A 14,634-nucleotide genomic window follows, 5' to 3' on the forward strand; every position below is an offset into this window, starting at 1 on the left:
ATAAATACATAATTTTTAATTGTGTGTAGGGGAGAGTATGATGGAGGGGGGAGGAAGCAGCAGGCTGCAAGCTTCACCTAGGGCATCTAATACCCTTGCATCGGCCCTGCTGGGTGTATTTTCAGATCGGGTAAGATCATTATTGTGACATTCGCATTTGTCAGGAAGGGCGCATGCTGTTCTACTCAGCTGTCCTTGCAGGGGTCAGGATTCTGCCAGGTGTCGTTTTCCTCTCCTAAGACCAAGAATGCAGCTTCAGTTCAAGAAAGCTGCCCATCAGAGCAGGCTGCTCTTGAGAGAGCAAGCCAAGGTTAAATAGTGTGGCACCCAGGGTGGAGCTCCTTCCCAAGATTACTAGTTTCCGGAGAAGCCAGCTGTTGCAGCCTGTTTCATAAATTGCCAGCTGATTTAAGATTTTATCTACCTCAAATAATCCTGAAAACATTGGGGCACTTTGGCATTCATGTTTGTGCAAAGGCCTCTCTTTAGTCCATATTCCCACTGTAATTGAGAATCAGCATTTGTTAGGGTTTGTTGTACAAAATATATGTGATTATTAAGCGATGTTTTAATATGCAAAATGTTTTATTACTGTAATCTTGCGTGAAGCACCTTGGTGACATGTACGTTATAAACTGAAATAAAATTTATAACCAAGAGTATAACTATTAGAAATTAACTGCAAAAATGTTAACAGCTGAAAGTAATGTTGGCACTCTGATGAGTTTGAAGACTTCTAAGGTTTTGCTTTTTCAAATAGGTTAAAAATTCCTTCTGACTGCACCACAGAACTGAATCACCATGCCTATTTGTTCCTCCAAAGCATGTTTGATAAACATGATCAGGTAAGCGTTTAATCTGACTCTAGCATGCTTTGTGATGCCCGCTTTTGAGTTCCTTTCTTTCTGTAAACGTGCCTGGTTAAAAATCCCTCTTGGAACAGAAGCAAGGACTAGTGCAGGTGATGTTTTGGGACTCTGTTATCAAAGGACTTTCTGTCCCTGCTTTGTGGCAAACGGCTTTTCAGACGAGAGTCTTTCACACATGACTCTTCAGTACTATGGCGTTCTTTCTTTTTCAATTTGAAAGATAAAAGTTGGGCTAGTTTAATAAAATAATGTCATCACAGTCGTAAATATTTTATTTCTGACCTGGAACTAGATGACCTTTATCTTGAAACCTCCTTGTCCACCGTCTAATGTTGTGGTTTCTTTTTTATTCCCTTGTTGAATCCATTTTGGTGGAAGTAGATGCCTTGATCTTTGATCACTGAATCTCTTTTCCCCTTCAAACCCCAATTAAAAATCTGTAATGCTTTTATATACTTTATAAACATCTACAGTTCTAATGCAGCTTTGAAGCTGCTTCATTTCTGCCTTTTGATAAACTGGGTTTCTGGTACTTTGATTAATATAAATCTTATAAGTTACAATATTTTTAGGATGGCAGTTGTAGCTGAATCAGAACCCCATATTGTGAGAACAGATGTTCCCAGCACACTTGTCAGTATGTGAAAATAAATATGTTCATAGGTTGGCTGGGTGAGTAGTGCTTTTATACTGCGTAGTGGAAAAGCTAGACTCATTCCTTGATTCTGGAGTCTCTTTTTTTTTTTTTTGGCCAGTGGGTCCTAAGTGTTCTGCTGTAGCATTACTGTCAGGCCCTGAAGGCAGGAGAGAAATGTACAGTTGCCTTAATAGAGTCCTTAAAAGGAGTTTTCAAAGAGTTGCGTGCATAAAAATCAGCACTTATGCATGTAAATAGCACATACTCATCTAAAAGCACATTTTAAAGGCCCAGCGCACGCCAAAGACGGGAGATAGGCGAGTTTCTCAGGCCGGTGCACACCACATGGATAATAAGACGTGCCCGAGTACGCGTGTATCTATTGGTATGCACACAAATGGGAAAGGCAAAAAAGGGGTAGGACATGGGTGTTCTGGGATTTTAACATGGAATGTGCGCTTTACCCACCTAATCGTGTGCCGGGGTCCCCTACCACGTAACTTTACTTCTGCTACAGATGGCGTGTAAGTAATGAAACAAAAAAAAACCCAAGGCTAATTAGCTGGGTTTTAAGGGTTGGGAGTAAAAGGGAGACATATTAACTAGAGGGGTTAGGAAGTTCTATCCTTTACCTGGGTGAACTGGGAAAACTGGTAATTGCAACGGCACACATATATATAATGATATCCCCCCACTTACGCAGTGGAGCCGTCATTTGCACGCATCCATATAAAATTGCGAATACATATACACAAGTCTCTGGGTGCAAACTGGCATAGGCACGTACATGTACGCCCATGCAGCTGTTTGAAAGTTATCGTCATACAGTATATACTATTTTATAAACTTCAAAATACATGTATAAGTCAGGGTGTGCAAGTAAATTTGCATGTGTTAAAAAAAAAAAAAAAAAGGGGGGAGGGGAGGTAGGCCAGGGGCATTCCAGGACAGGGCCAACATTTACACAAGTAAGTTGCTATTTTGTAAGCAATTTATGCACGTAAATTTGGCAGCTTACTCACATATATTTATACCTGCTCTATATCTGGAGTAAGTGATCATAAGCATCTTAAAAGTGAAATACTGACTGGGTGGGGAGGGTTCTGGGTGAAATAAGGGGAGTTCAAGTTGAAGAGCCAGGAGGATCTCTATGACCTATAGATGGACTGGGTGAACTGGTAGACTAATTGGTAAAACTGGTAATTTCATTGCCGCACACATGTTAGAAAATCTTCCCACATACACACACACAAAAGCTGACTTATGGGGGGGCGGGTAAATGTATGTAAATTATGTAGATAAAATCTCCACATGTATATTTTTAAAGTTAGTACAGAGTCAATACTCTCAAATAATTCGGGCGATGAAATCGGCCGTTTCAATAGCAACAAGAATGAAAGCTGATAAACCACACAAAATCAAACTGGAATGTGAACACCATGAATGAAACAGATTTTTTGTAATCACTACCGGCAGGTCGGCAAGAAAAGCCGTTCTTAACATCTAATTTCGGCCCCCTGACGAAGGCACAGCCGAAACAAGGGTCCGTGTCTGTATGAGGTAAATAATTACAAAAAATCTTCACTCATGGTGTTCACATTCCAGTTTGATTTTGTGTGGTTTATCAGCTTTCATTGTTGCTATTTTTAAAGTTAGACATAAATCATGAATATAGCAGTTGTGCACTACTTATCCAGATAAATTCTGATTTATTCAGCTATATTTTGGGAGTGGCACTTATCTAGAAAGTTCCGATTTCTCCTAGGACAAGATGCTGGAGGTTCTCTAGATTGTGGATGCCCCGAAGGAGATGGTGGCTGTTCCCGTCCATGAGATCTTCAAGGAGCTGCTCCTTAGGATTTGGGAGCACCACATCTCCTTGCCTCCGGTGAATAGTAAGGCTGATGCTGTTTATCTGGTACAGCATGCCTTAGGGTGTGAGAAACATCAACTCCCACACCAGTCTGTTTTGATGTAGTCTGCCCTAAAGAAGGCCAAGCATTCCTGCACTCAGTGCCACCACCCCCAACCCCTCCTGGGTCGAGAACACAGGGCGCTTGATGTGCTGGGTAGGGAAAGTGTTTCAGCGAGCCATGTGAATTACCCGTATCTCCTCCTACCAGCTGTACATGACACAGTATTCCTGAAACCTCTGGAAACAGATCCAGGAACTGTCTGAGCGCCTGCCCCAACAGCAGCAGGACACCTTTTTGGCAGTTGTCCAGCAAGGCCTTGAATGTGGCAAACAGGTGCACTCCATCTGCGACGTTTTTGAAACTGTGGCTAGGGTGGCGGCAGCGAGCATCAGTGCCTGCAGGTTGGCCTAGCTCCGAGCCTCTGATCTCCGGACGGAGGTGCAGGAGAAGCTCGCAGATCTGCCGTGTACTGGCAAGAACCTGTTTGGTGATAAAGTGAGAGATCCTGTGGCTCAGTTGAAGGATCACATGAGACCCTCCAGCATCTCTCTGCCAGTGTGTTGGATCTGCCGTCCTCTGCCAGGAAGTCCTCTCATCAGGGCCTATGAAGACCCTTTTATCATCAGAGGAAATACTATCCTCCCGCTTCTCGTGGCCAATCCAGCGGGAGAGCTCTAGGGCCCGCCGTAGACAGCCACTGGTCCCCAGGCCTCAACCGGTGCACCAGTCAAGCCCCACTATGGGGCTTTGACTGGCTGCGAGGGAGCATAAGCCAACCATCTGTACCCTTGAGGTGCGGCCCTCCGGTCAGAGGCCGGCTGCAGTTCTTCTGGGACCGTTGGCTCAATGTTACTTTAGACCAATGGGTTTTGTTCGTTGAGGGCACAGACTGAACTTCCTGGGTATCCCTCCGGACTTTCCCCCTTGTCCCTCTTGGGGTCAGTCCTCGCATCAGGAAATACTTCTGACGGAGCTCGCCACCCTTGTGGCTACAAGGGCCATTGAGTCAGCAAGGGCGGGGTTTCTACTCCAAATATTTCCTGATTTCAAAGAGAACAGGGGGACTCAGTCCTATTCTAGACTTGAGGGCCTTGATCAGATTTCTAAAAAGAGAAAAGTTCAAAATGGACTCTTTGGGCACCTTGATTCCCCTCCTTCAGTGGGGAGATTGACTTTGCTTCCTCGACCTCACTGACACCTACGCCCACATCGAGATCTTCCGAAGTCACAGGAAGTACCTCCGATTTGTGATTGGCAAGCAACACTTTCAGTACAGGGTGTTTGTCATTCAGCCTGGCCTCAGCCCCCCGCATTTTCACTAAGTGTCTGGCAGTAGTGGCGTACCTCCGTCAGTTGGACATGCAGGTGTTTCCCTACTTGGACTGCTCGTCAAGAATCCAACCAAGGAGGGAGCAGTGCAATCATTGCGCTTGACCATTTGGATGTTAGAGTCCCTGTGGTTTATTGTCAACTACCCCAAGTCTCAGCTAAATCTGTCGCATCAGTTGAGCTTCATTGGCACTCTCTTGGACACCGCTCATGCCGAAGCGTATCTCCCACGCAATCGGGCAATTATGCTGGTATCCATTGTGAGAGTGGTCTGACAGAGCTAGCAAATTTCAGCTCACCGCATGTTGCGCCTCTTGGGACACATGGCCGCGATGGTCCATGTTACTCCCTTTGCTCATTTGCTTATGCGCAGGGCTCAGTGGGCCCTGTAGTCCCAATGGTGGCAGGCCACCCAGGACCTCCCTGTCCGCATCCGCATTACTCCAATCTCTAGGACGCCCTGTCTTGGTGGGAGACTCTGTCCAGTTTAGAGCGAGTGGATACCTTTTCAACCTCCCCCTGCCCAGATTGTACTCATTACGGATACGTCCATCCTGGGGTGGGGAGCCCATTGGAGGGACTCCACACCAGGGCATATGGTCTGCCCAGGAATTAGTGTCAGATCAACTTCCTGGAGCTCCGCGCAATTCGGTACGCACTCTAGGCGTTCTGGGATCGCCTGCTCAACAAAGCGGTCCTGATCCAGACCAACAGCCAGGTGGTGATGTGTTACATCAACAAGCAGGGAGGTACGAAATCGTTCCTCCTGTGCCAGGAAGTGGTTCAGATCTAGGCCTGGGCTCCATCCCCAGGGTATGGTCTTCTGAGCCACGTACCTAGCCGGAATGGAGAAGGGGGTTGCATGCAGGCTGAGTTGAGCCTTCTGGTCCCACGAGTGGTCCCTGAAACAGGAGGTGGCAAACCGAATCGTCCGCCAGTGGGGGATCCTGGACGTGGATCTCTTCGTCTCCCCCTGCATCAAGAAGGTGGGTCAGTTCTGCTCCCTGTACAGGGTGGGGGATGTAAAACCAGCCTCGGACGTGTTTGCCCATTGTTGGGGCAAGGGCCTTCTGTATGCGTATCCTCCACTTCCTCTGGTGACGAAGAGTCTCCTGAAGCTTCAACAGGACAGGGGAACTATGATCCCCATACTCCCTTATTGGCCGAGGCAGATCTGGTTCCTGCTTCTGCGAGATCTCTCCCTCCGGGACCTGATCAGTCTGAGAACTTCCCCAGATCTCATCACGCAGGATTAGGGCAGGCTACGTCATCCCAACCTCTGAGCCTTTTCCCTGACGGCCTGGATGTTGAGCGGCTAATTCTGCAGCCCCTCGACCTCTTGGAGGATGTGTCTCGAGTCCTAGTGGCTTTCAGGAAGCCTTCCAGTGGAAAGTCTTATGGCCTGAAGTGGAAGAAGTTTTCTGTGTGATGTAGATGCCACAGCCTGGATCCGTTCTCCTGCTTCACATCAAAGCTACTTGATTATCTCTTGTACCTTTCGGACACTGGCTTAAAGACCAACTCTGTTAGGGTACACCTGAGTGCTATCAGTGCCTACCTCTGGGGTGTGGATGGGTCGCCCATCTCTGTGCAACCCGTAGTGGGACGATTTGTGGGGTCTTCTTCAGTTAAAGCCTCCCGCTGTGTCCTGGGACCTCAGTGTGATGCTCGCTCAGCTCATGAAAGCACCTTTTGAGCCACTGCGTTCTTGTGACCTCAAGCATCTGACCTGGAAAGTCATATTTTTGGTCATGGTGATGTCAGCACGCAGGGTCAGTGATCTTCAGGCCTTAGTGTCATATCCACCCTACACGAGGTTCTTTCATGATAGGCTGCGTATGCAGAACCCCACCCTAAGTTCCTGCCTAAAGTGACAGATTTCAATCTTAATCAGTCCATTGTCCTGCCCACTTTTTTTTCCCAAGACTCATTCGCACCAAGGCGAACATGCTCTGCACAGTTTGGATTGCAAGAGAACCTTTACCTTCTACCTGGAGCGGACAGCAGGCCATATACAGTCCATGTAACTCTTCACTCTTTTGGCAGGAATAGACTGGGAGTTGCTGTTTCCAAGCAGACTCTGTCCAACTGGTTGGCGGATTGTATCTCCTACTGCTTCGCCTAGGCAGGACTGCAGCTTGGGGGCCATGTCAAGGCTTATTCTGTCAGAGCCATAGCAACTTCGGTGGCCCACTTGTTGAGTAGTCCCCATGGATGAGATCTATAGGACTGTGATGTGGAGTTCTCCATATCTTTACTTCTCACTACTGTCTGGACAGGGATGGCCGATACGATAGCAGTTTCAGCCAATCTGTCCTTTGGAATCTTTCAGCTGTAGCACCCAACTCTTTCTGCTTAGGGCCTATTGTTTGGGTTCAGGTTATCTCCCTCTGTTACCAACAGCACCAGTGTTGTTGTGGCCATTGGCACCTGGTTAGGTATCTTTTGGTCTTGATGTTGATTGGGAGTAGCCTGTAGCGTGGGAGTCACTCATGTGTGAGGTCTACCATCCTGCTTGTCCTAGTAGAAAGCAAAGTTGCTTTCCTGTCACAGGTGGTGTTCTAGGACAGCAGGATGTTAATCCTTACAAAAGCGTTAATCCTTACAAATGTTTTCTATAGTAACTGCCTGCCACCCCGTGGAATTGGGTTTCTCCTATGTTTATTTTATTTTTTTGTAATTCTGTGTTACGAGACTGAAAAGGGACCCCGAGTGGATAGTGGCATGCTGGGCATACTCAGTGTGCCAGTCAAAGTTTCTAAAAACTTCGACATAAGTTTCCGTGCCGGGTCCCATCAGATGATGTCACCCATGTGTGAGGACTAACATCCTGTTGTCCTAGGAGAACACCTGTTACAGGTAAGCAACTCTGCTTTATCCAACTAAGAAACAGCAAAACTGCTACTTAGCCAGTTAAATCTTAAAATTCTACTTTCCAGGCTAAGGGCCAGATTCATTAAGGCTTTTCTCCTATTTTGTGTCTATGGGAAAAACCCTTAGGGGCGGATTTTCAGAGCCCTGCTCGCGTAAATCCGCCCAAAACCGGGCGGATTTACGCGAGCAGGGCCCTGCGCGCCGGGAAGCCTATTTTACATAGGCCTCCCGGCGCGCGCAGAGCCCCGGGACTCGTGTAAGTCCCGGGGTTCTCGGAGGGGGCGTGTCAGGGGGAGGGCCCGGTCGGCGCGGCGTTTCGGGGGCGTGTCGGCAGCGTTTTGGGGGCGGGTACGGGGGCGTGGCTACGGCCCGGGGGCGTGGCCGCGCCCTCCGTACCCGCCCCCAGGTCGCGGCCCGGCACGCAGGAGTCCCGCTCGCGCGCGGGGATTTAAGCCTCCCTCCGGGAGGCGTAAATCCCCCGACAAAGGTAGGATGGGGGTTTAGACAGGGCCGGGCGGGTGGGTTAGGTAGGGGAAGGGAGGGGAAGGTGAGGGGAGGGCAAAGGAAAGTTCCCTTCTAGGCCGCTCCGATTTCGGAGCGGCCTAGGAGGGAACGGGGGTAGGCTGCGCGGCTCGGCGCGCGCAGGCTATACGAAATCGATAGCCTTGCGCGCGCCGATCCAGGATTTTAGCCGATACGCGCGACTACGCGCAAACAAAAGTAGGCTATTCGCGCTCGTCTGAAAATCTACCCCTGAGTGAATCAGATACTAAGTCAGATAGCCGGATAAATCTAAAAAGCGCTATTTATCTTGCTTTCTGACTTAGCTGGATAAATAGCACATTTTTGACTTATCCAACTATCTGACTTACCTGACTTAAGTAGCGGCTTTGCAATATGTATTCAAGCATTATTTTTACATGCGCTGGCTTGTTGCGGGGTGCATTTACGCATATTTTATAACCTGTGTATATTAGATGCGCTCAGGCTATAAAATACAGTTTTAGATTTTCGCGCATCCACATTTAAAAGCTTTCCTTTTAGTCTGGCAGAAGCACAGCTTGGAATATAGTTCCGTAGGAAGTGTCATTCTGCTAACTCTGCTATGAGAAATTCCCGCAGTACTCAGCCTGTGACTGGGAAAGGAGGTGCCGAGAAATAGGTGGAAAATCCTCGAAGTTGCCTATGAATGCCTTCATTAGGCTCTCCTAGAGAAGTAGTAGGTTAGGAATGGAGATCTAAATATATTTAGTTGGAATAGAAACCAATGAATAAGAGAACAAGGGAATAATGCCTTTGAAAGTTGAAAGTAATTTATGAAATATATATTTGTACTAAGGTAGACATATAGTGGAAGTGAAATTTCCAGAGGGAGAGCTATGTTAGGTCTGTAGTAAAAACTCCACAGAAGCTGGGGGTATTTTTTATAGACCAATATATTTATTGAGGCATAAGCTTTTGATGACAAGAGTTCACTTCCTCAGATTCCTGACAGTAGAGATGGAATGTTTGGGCCTTTGGGGTGAGGAGAGGCTGTTGATCACACACCGTAAAACTGTCTATCTTTATCACACATACTTACTGATGATACATTAAATTCTGCTGCTGTTATACACTCATTACATTGCTTAGCTTTATAAGAGCATAAGTACCACGCTAGATTAGACCAATGGTCCATTGAGCCCAACATCCTATCTCCAATAGTGGTGAATCTGGGACATTTGGAAGTACCGACTGACCCCAGTTGGAAGATCCACTCCTGGAAGAACTGTAGTTCGTGACAGAATCATATAATCATCTTATATACTATACTTGTGTACACTTTACTGCTGCAGACTTAGTATTTACCTGTTTGTTTGTTTTTTGTTTTGTTTTTTTTCAGGATCGAGATTGTGCTTTGTCCCCAGAGGAACTGAAAGATTTATTTAAAGTCTTCCCATACATGCCATGGGGTCCAGATGTCAACAACACCGTGTGCACCAATGAGAGGGGCTGGATCACTTTCCAAGGCTTTCTCTCCCAGTGGACGTAAGTCCATCCAAGTTGCCAACAATTCACGTACTGAATACTGGAAGCTTTGTTTCATCATCTGGATCTCAGCCACAGTGTGGTGCCATGAAACCGGAATTGCTCAAAAATACAGAAGAGTGTTCTCATTGATAATGTCTGTTTAATTTTCAGAAGCTCAGATGGTGCAAACACTACTTCCAACTTACCCCATAGAAAAAGATAGATTACAGAGCTTTATTACAAATTGAAATTATTGTAAATATAACAAATGCAATCTGAATGCCTAAATATTTGCTGTACCTAGGGACTGAGGCAAATTTAACTGTGGCTTTTATTATTTTGTTAAGTCAATAAAAGTGATATATAAGCAGTTTAGAACATTGGAAACCTTGTGCACTTCGTTCTCATGTAGATTTAGGTGGGGGTTTTTCTCTGTGTTCTGTCCGTTAGATTAGCAACTTATTTAGTTGTACAACGCTGCCTTGAGTATTTGGTTTACTTGGGCTACTCCATACTGACAGAACAAGAGTCACTAGAGTTCTATTCTTGCTTTGTCAAAAAACTTTTAAAATAAAATTTTTGTGAGGAATTTTTCCTCTTAATTTTTTTTGTTTTACATGAAGTCACAGAAAAGTAAGAAGTGAATTCCTGATGCAGAGAAATGAAATTCCTAATGGTACATCCGTGGCTGTCAAGCTGATGTTACAATGGGGGTTTTAGTGCTAAATAACAATGCAGAATCTGTTGGGAAAATTGTCTAAGTTGTTTCTTTATAAGCCAGCCATTGTGGCATCCTATTAAAATGGGCAGGTGGCTTTTGGAGGAGTTCTGTGGCCAGAGAAGCCTCCGTGTACATACAACGCTTTGGTGATGAAAGGAATCATTTGTCATCCCATAGCACTGAGAAACCTTGTGCACTTCGTTCTCATGTAGATTTAGGTGTTTTTTTTCTGTGTTCTGTCCGTTAGGTTAACAACTTATTTAGATGTACAACGCTGCCTTGAGTATTTGGGTTACTTGGGCTACTCCATACTGACAGAGCAAGAGTCTCAGGCAACTGCTATAACAGGTAACTGGCAGCATCGCTGGTTCCACTTAAGGACAATTTTTAAATAAGCATGTATTCTGAGAAATAGAGAAGCAGGAAGGGTTTGAGTTTTCTACCTTGCACTTTGTGCAGGAATAAGTTGATTTTTTAGTTTTTTAGTTGAGAAGAAAATTCATAAAGGAGTTGGTGAGCTGACTAGCTGTTGCTAATGTTGTCAGGGAAGCTGCAAATGATAAGTGGGGGAGAATAGCTTGTTGCATACCTCTGTTGACCCATTAAGGTTGCCAGAGTGCATTTTCTCCTCTGGTCTTTATTTTGTGGGTAGTACCACCTTGCAGGTCAGGATGTAGCACAGACATGCTGCTTAACTGGTTCCATTTCTGCATGATATGACTATTCCCTGATTGCCACTTATTGCTCCTAGTTCTTTGTTAGGATCCTTACATCTGCTTGCACACCTGCTTCAAGGAGGCACATAAGATTATGTGATGCTATGATAAGTAACTTCTCTGTCACCTGTAATTTGAAGAATTTTGGTATTTTTGGCCTACTTTCCATAGGTAAAGAAGGCTTATGAGTTAAAAATTTGTATGTCCCTATTGTGTGTGGTGTCCTAACCACACCTTATTTTCAGGACATGTTAAAAGGGCATGAGAATTCTGATAGGGGTGGGGTTTTTCACATCTATACATATTTCTGGGCTGTTGATAGATGCTTATCCTGGAAAGTAAACTGTAGTCATTCTGAGTGGAACCTCTTGTTAAATATTGCTCCTGCTTAAATATAAAGGAGCATTTGGGCTTCTGGGTCTAGTCGTTTGCCGAACTCACTTCACTTACGCTTGTTAATCCAAATGTCTTTGAATATTTCCAGGTACTTTTGGAGTTGTGTGGAATATCTACAGGAGACACAGGCCTAGTTTTATGCTTTGCATTTGTTTTCTATAGTAACTCGAGATAAAAAGATCGACCTCCAGAAGAGGCAGACGCAGAGAAATGTGTTCAGATGCAATGTAATTGGGATGAAAGGATGTGGGAAAAGTGGTGTGCTTCAGGCCTTTCTGGGAAGAAACCTAATGGTAAGAACAGTCTCATATACCTGAAGCTTTAAACCTGTTTACTACAAACCATCAGAGAACATGTTGAGGGCATTAGTCTTATAACGCTTGTGATAGTGTACTGACCGCATGGAGCTACCTGATGCATAGGAACTTGGAAGATGTCAGCAGAAAAGGACTACTGAATCCACCCAGTCTGGTCATTTGTATGTGCTTGCTGTGCTGTCATAGGACTTGATCTGTGAACTTTTCTCTCCCTTCATTGGCCACAAAGGTTCTTTTGTGTCTATACCATTCAGGTTTTAATTCTGCTGTTTTGGGTTTTATAACCTCCACTGGAAGTTTGTTCCAGGCATCCACCACTCTCTGTGAAACTGTTTCCTCTCCTATTGAGCCTGTGTTTCTCAGTTGACAAGCAGAGCTGAGTTAGCCATGACACATGGGTAACATCATCTGATGCCACCAAACAGATCCTTCTCTCCTATCTCATAGAGCTTTTGCTTTACTGAGCATGTGCAGGATTTCCTACGTGAGCGCTGCCTTGTGAGCCCCTCAGTCTTTTTTTGTCTAAGCTCCTGCAAGGATGTGTACCCTTTCTTTTTTGGGATTTCTGATTTTTCTTTCTTTACTTCAACTCTAATTAAATTGCCTCGCTGCCTCAGCAGCCCCTCAACAGCACTTTTAAGTGCTCCATATTTTAAAAAAAGTTACAAATTTTCATGTTTGGATCTAAGAAGGCCACACCCGTTGCCTTCAAGGATTGCATGTCTAGCTGGAAGATGTCCATAACAGACAGCCACGACATTTATTAGTGGTGTCTGGGGCTAGAGCATGATGCAGTTAACTGTTATAATTGCAGCTGAATATCACTGAGGTCCCAAAAGAACATGGCCTGGAAGATGGAGGAACTTTGCAGGTTACTGAAAATCCAGTTTTCTTAGTGTCCAGTTAGATGAATCCAGAACAAATGGATTATGCACTTCTACCATCAGATGGAGATGGAGCAAACTGATGTCACAGTATATATACCCCTGAAGTGACATCAACTTGCCAGTATTCTCTATCTCCAGCAGATGGTGAACGTGCATCTCCCCACTGGGGATTGCTTCATTTTCAAGAAAGGGAGAATTAAGGAAATTCGCCACACTCTTCTGCGGTGATACCAAATGGTATCTCCCACAGTTGAAAATTCCTGAGGTGATTTCCGTGATCCCTCAGACAAGTGCCTTAGTCAGCTGATTTTTCAGCCGGAGTGGACTTAGCTGCTTGAGCAGCTGAAAGGCAGCAGATGCGGGAAGCCCGGCAGGGCGGTGATGACACATGACCTCTCCCCCGCAGCTGGAGACATAACAACATAAGAATTTGCCATACTGGTCAGACCAAGAGTTCATCAAGCCCAGCATCCTGTTTCCAACAGTGGCCAGTCCAGGCTACACATACCTGGCAAGTACCCAAACACTAAGTAGATCCCATGCTGCTGATGCCAGTAAAAGCAGTGGCTATTCCCTAAGTCAGCTTGATTAACAGCAGTTAATGGACTTCTCCAAGAACTTATCCAACCCTTTTTTAAACCCAGCTACACTAACTGCACTAACCACATCCTCTGGCAACACATTCCAGAGCTTAATTGTGCGTTGAGTGAAAAAGAACTTTCTCCAATTAGTTTTAAATGTGCCACATGCTAACTTCATGGAATGCCCACTAGTCTTTCTATTATCCGAAAGAGTAAATAACCAATTCACATCTACCTGTTCTAGACCTCTCATGATTTTAAACTCCTCTATCATATCCCCCCTCAGCCGTCTCTTTTCCAAGTTGAACAGCCCAACCTCTTTAACCTTTCCTCATAGGGAAGCTCTTCCATTCCCTTTATCATTTTAGTCGCCCTTCTCTGTACCTTCTCCAGTGCAACTATATCTTTTTTGAGATGCGGTGACCAGAATTGTACACCATACTCAAGCTGCGGTCTCACCATGAAGTGATACAGAGGTATTATGACATTTTCCATTTTATTAACCATTCCCTTCCTAATAATTCCCAACATTCTGTTTGCTTTTTTGACTGCTGCAGCACACTGAGCTGATGATTTCAATGTATTATCCACTATGATGCCTAGATCTTTTTCCTGGGTGTTAACTCCTAATATGGAACCTAACATTGTGTAACTACAGCATGGTTTATTTTTCCCTATATTCAACACCTTGCACTTATCCGCATTAAATTTCATCTGCCATTTGGATGCCCAATCTTCCACTTTCGCAAGGTCCTCCTGCAATTTATCATAATCCGCTTGTGATTTATCTACTTTGAATAATTTTGTATCATCCGCAAATTTGATAACCTCACTCGTCGTATTCCTTTCCAGATCATTTATAAATATATTGAAAAGCACCAGTCCAAGTACAGATCCCTGAGGCTTTCCACTGAGAAAATTGACCATTTAATCCTACTCTGTTTCCTGTCTTTTAACCAGTTTGTAATCCACGAAAGGACATTGCCTCCCATCCCGTGACTTTTTAGTTTTCTTAGAAGCCTCTCATGAGGGACTTTGTCAAACGCCTTCTGAAAATCCAAATACACTACATCTACTGGTTCACTTTTATCCACAAGATTATTAACCCCTTCAAAAAAATGAAGCAGATTTGTGAGACAAGACTTGCCTTGGGTAAATCCATGCTGTCTGTGTTCCAGTAAACCATGTCTTTCTATATACTCTGTGATTTTGATCTTTAGAATAGTTTCCACTTTTTTTTTCTGGCACTGAAGTTGGACTCACTGGCCTATAGTTTCACGGATTGCCCCTGGAGTGCTTTTTAAATTTTGGGGTTACATTGGCCCCCTCCAGTCTTCAAGTATAATGGATGATTTTAATGATAGGTTACCAATTTTAACTA

The 14,634-nt window shown here is 44.9% G+C and overlaps 1 protein-coding gene across 5 annotated transcripts in view; it reads left to right on the forward strand.

The window, feature by feature from the left end:
* Positions 1-14,634, forward strand: part of RHOT1 (ras homolog family member T1) — an 88,468-nt gene that overhangs the window by 37,482 nt on the left and 36,352 nt on the right. For all 5 annotated transcript variants that reach the window (XM_029600724.1, XM_029600723.1, XM_029600727.1 and 2 more), the window contains 4 exons: positions 761-845; positions 9,508-9,653; positions 10,604-10,704; positions 11,631-11,761. In XM_029600724.1, the coding sequence (XP_029456584.1) occupies positions 761-845; positions 9,508-9,653; positions 10,604-10,704; positions 11,631-11,761 (463 nt within the window). The remainder of the gene's footprint in view (positions 1-760; positions 846-9,507; positions 9,654-10,603; positions 10,705-11,630; positions 11,762-14,634) is intronic.

Source organism: Rhinatrema bivittatum, chromosome 4 (genome assembly GCF_901001135.1).
Source record: "Rhinatrema bivittatum chromosome 4, aRhiBiv1.1, whole genome shotgun sequence".
Lineage (NCBI taxonomy): Eukaryota > Metazoa > Chordata > Amphibia > Gymnophiona > Rhinatrematidae > Rhinatrema > Rhinatrema bivittatum.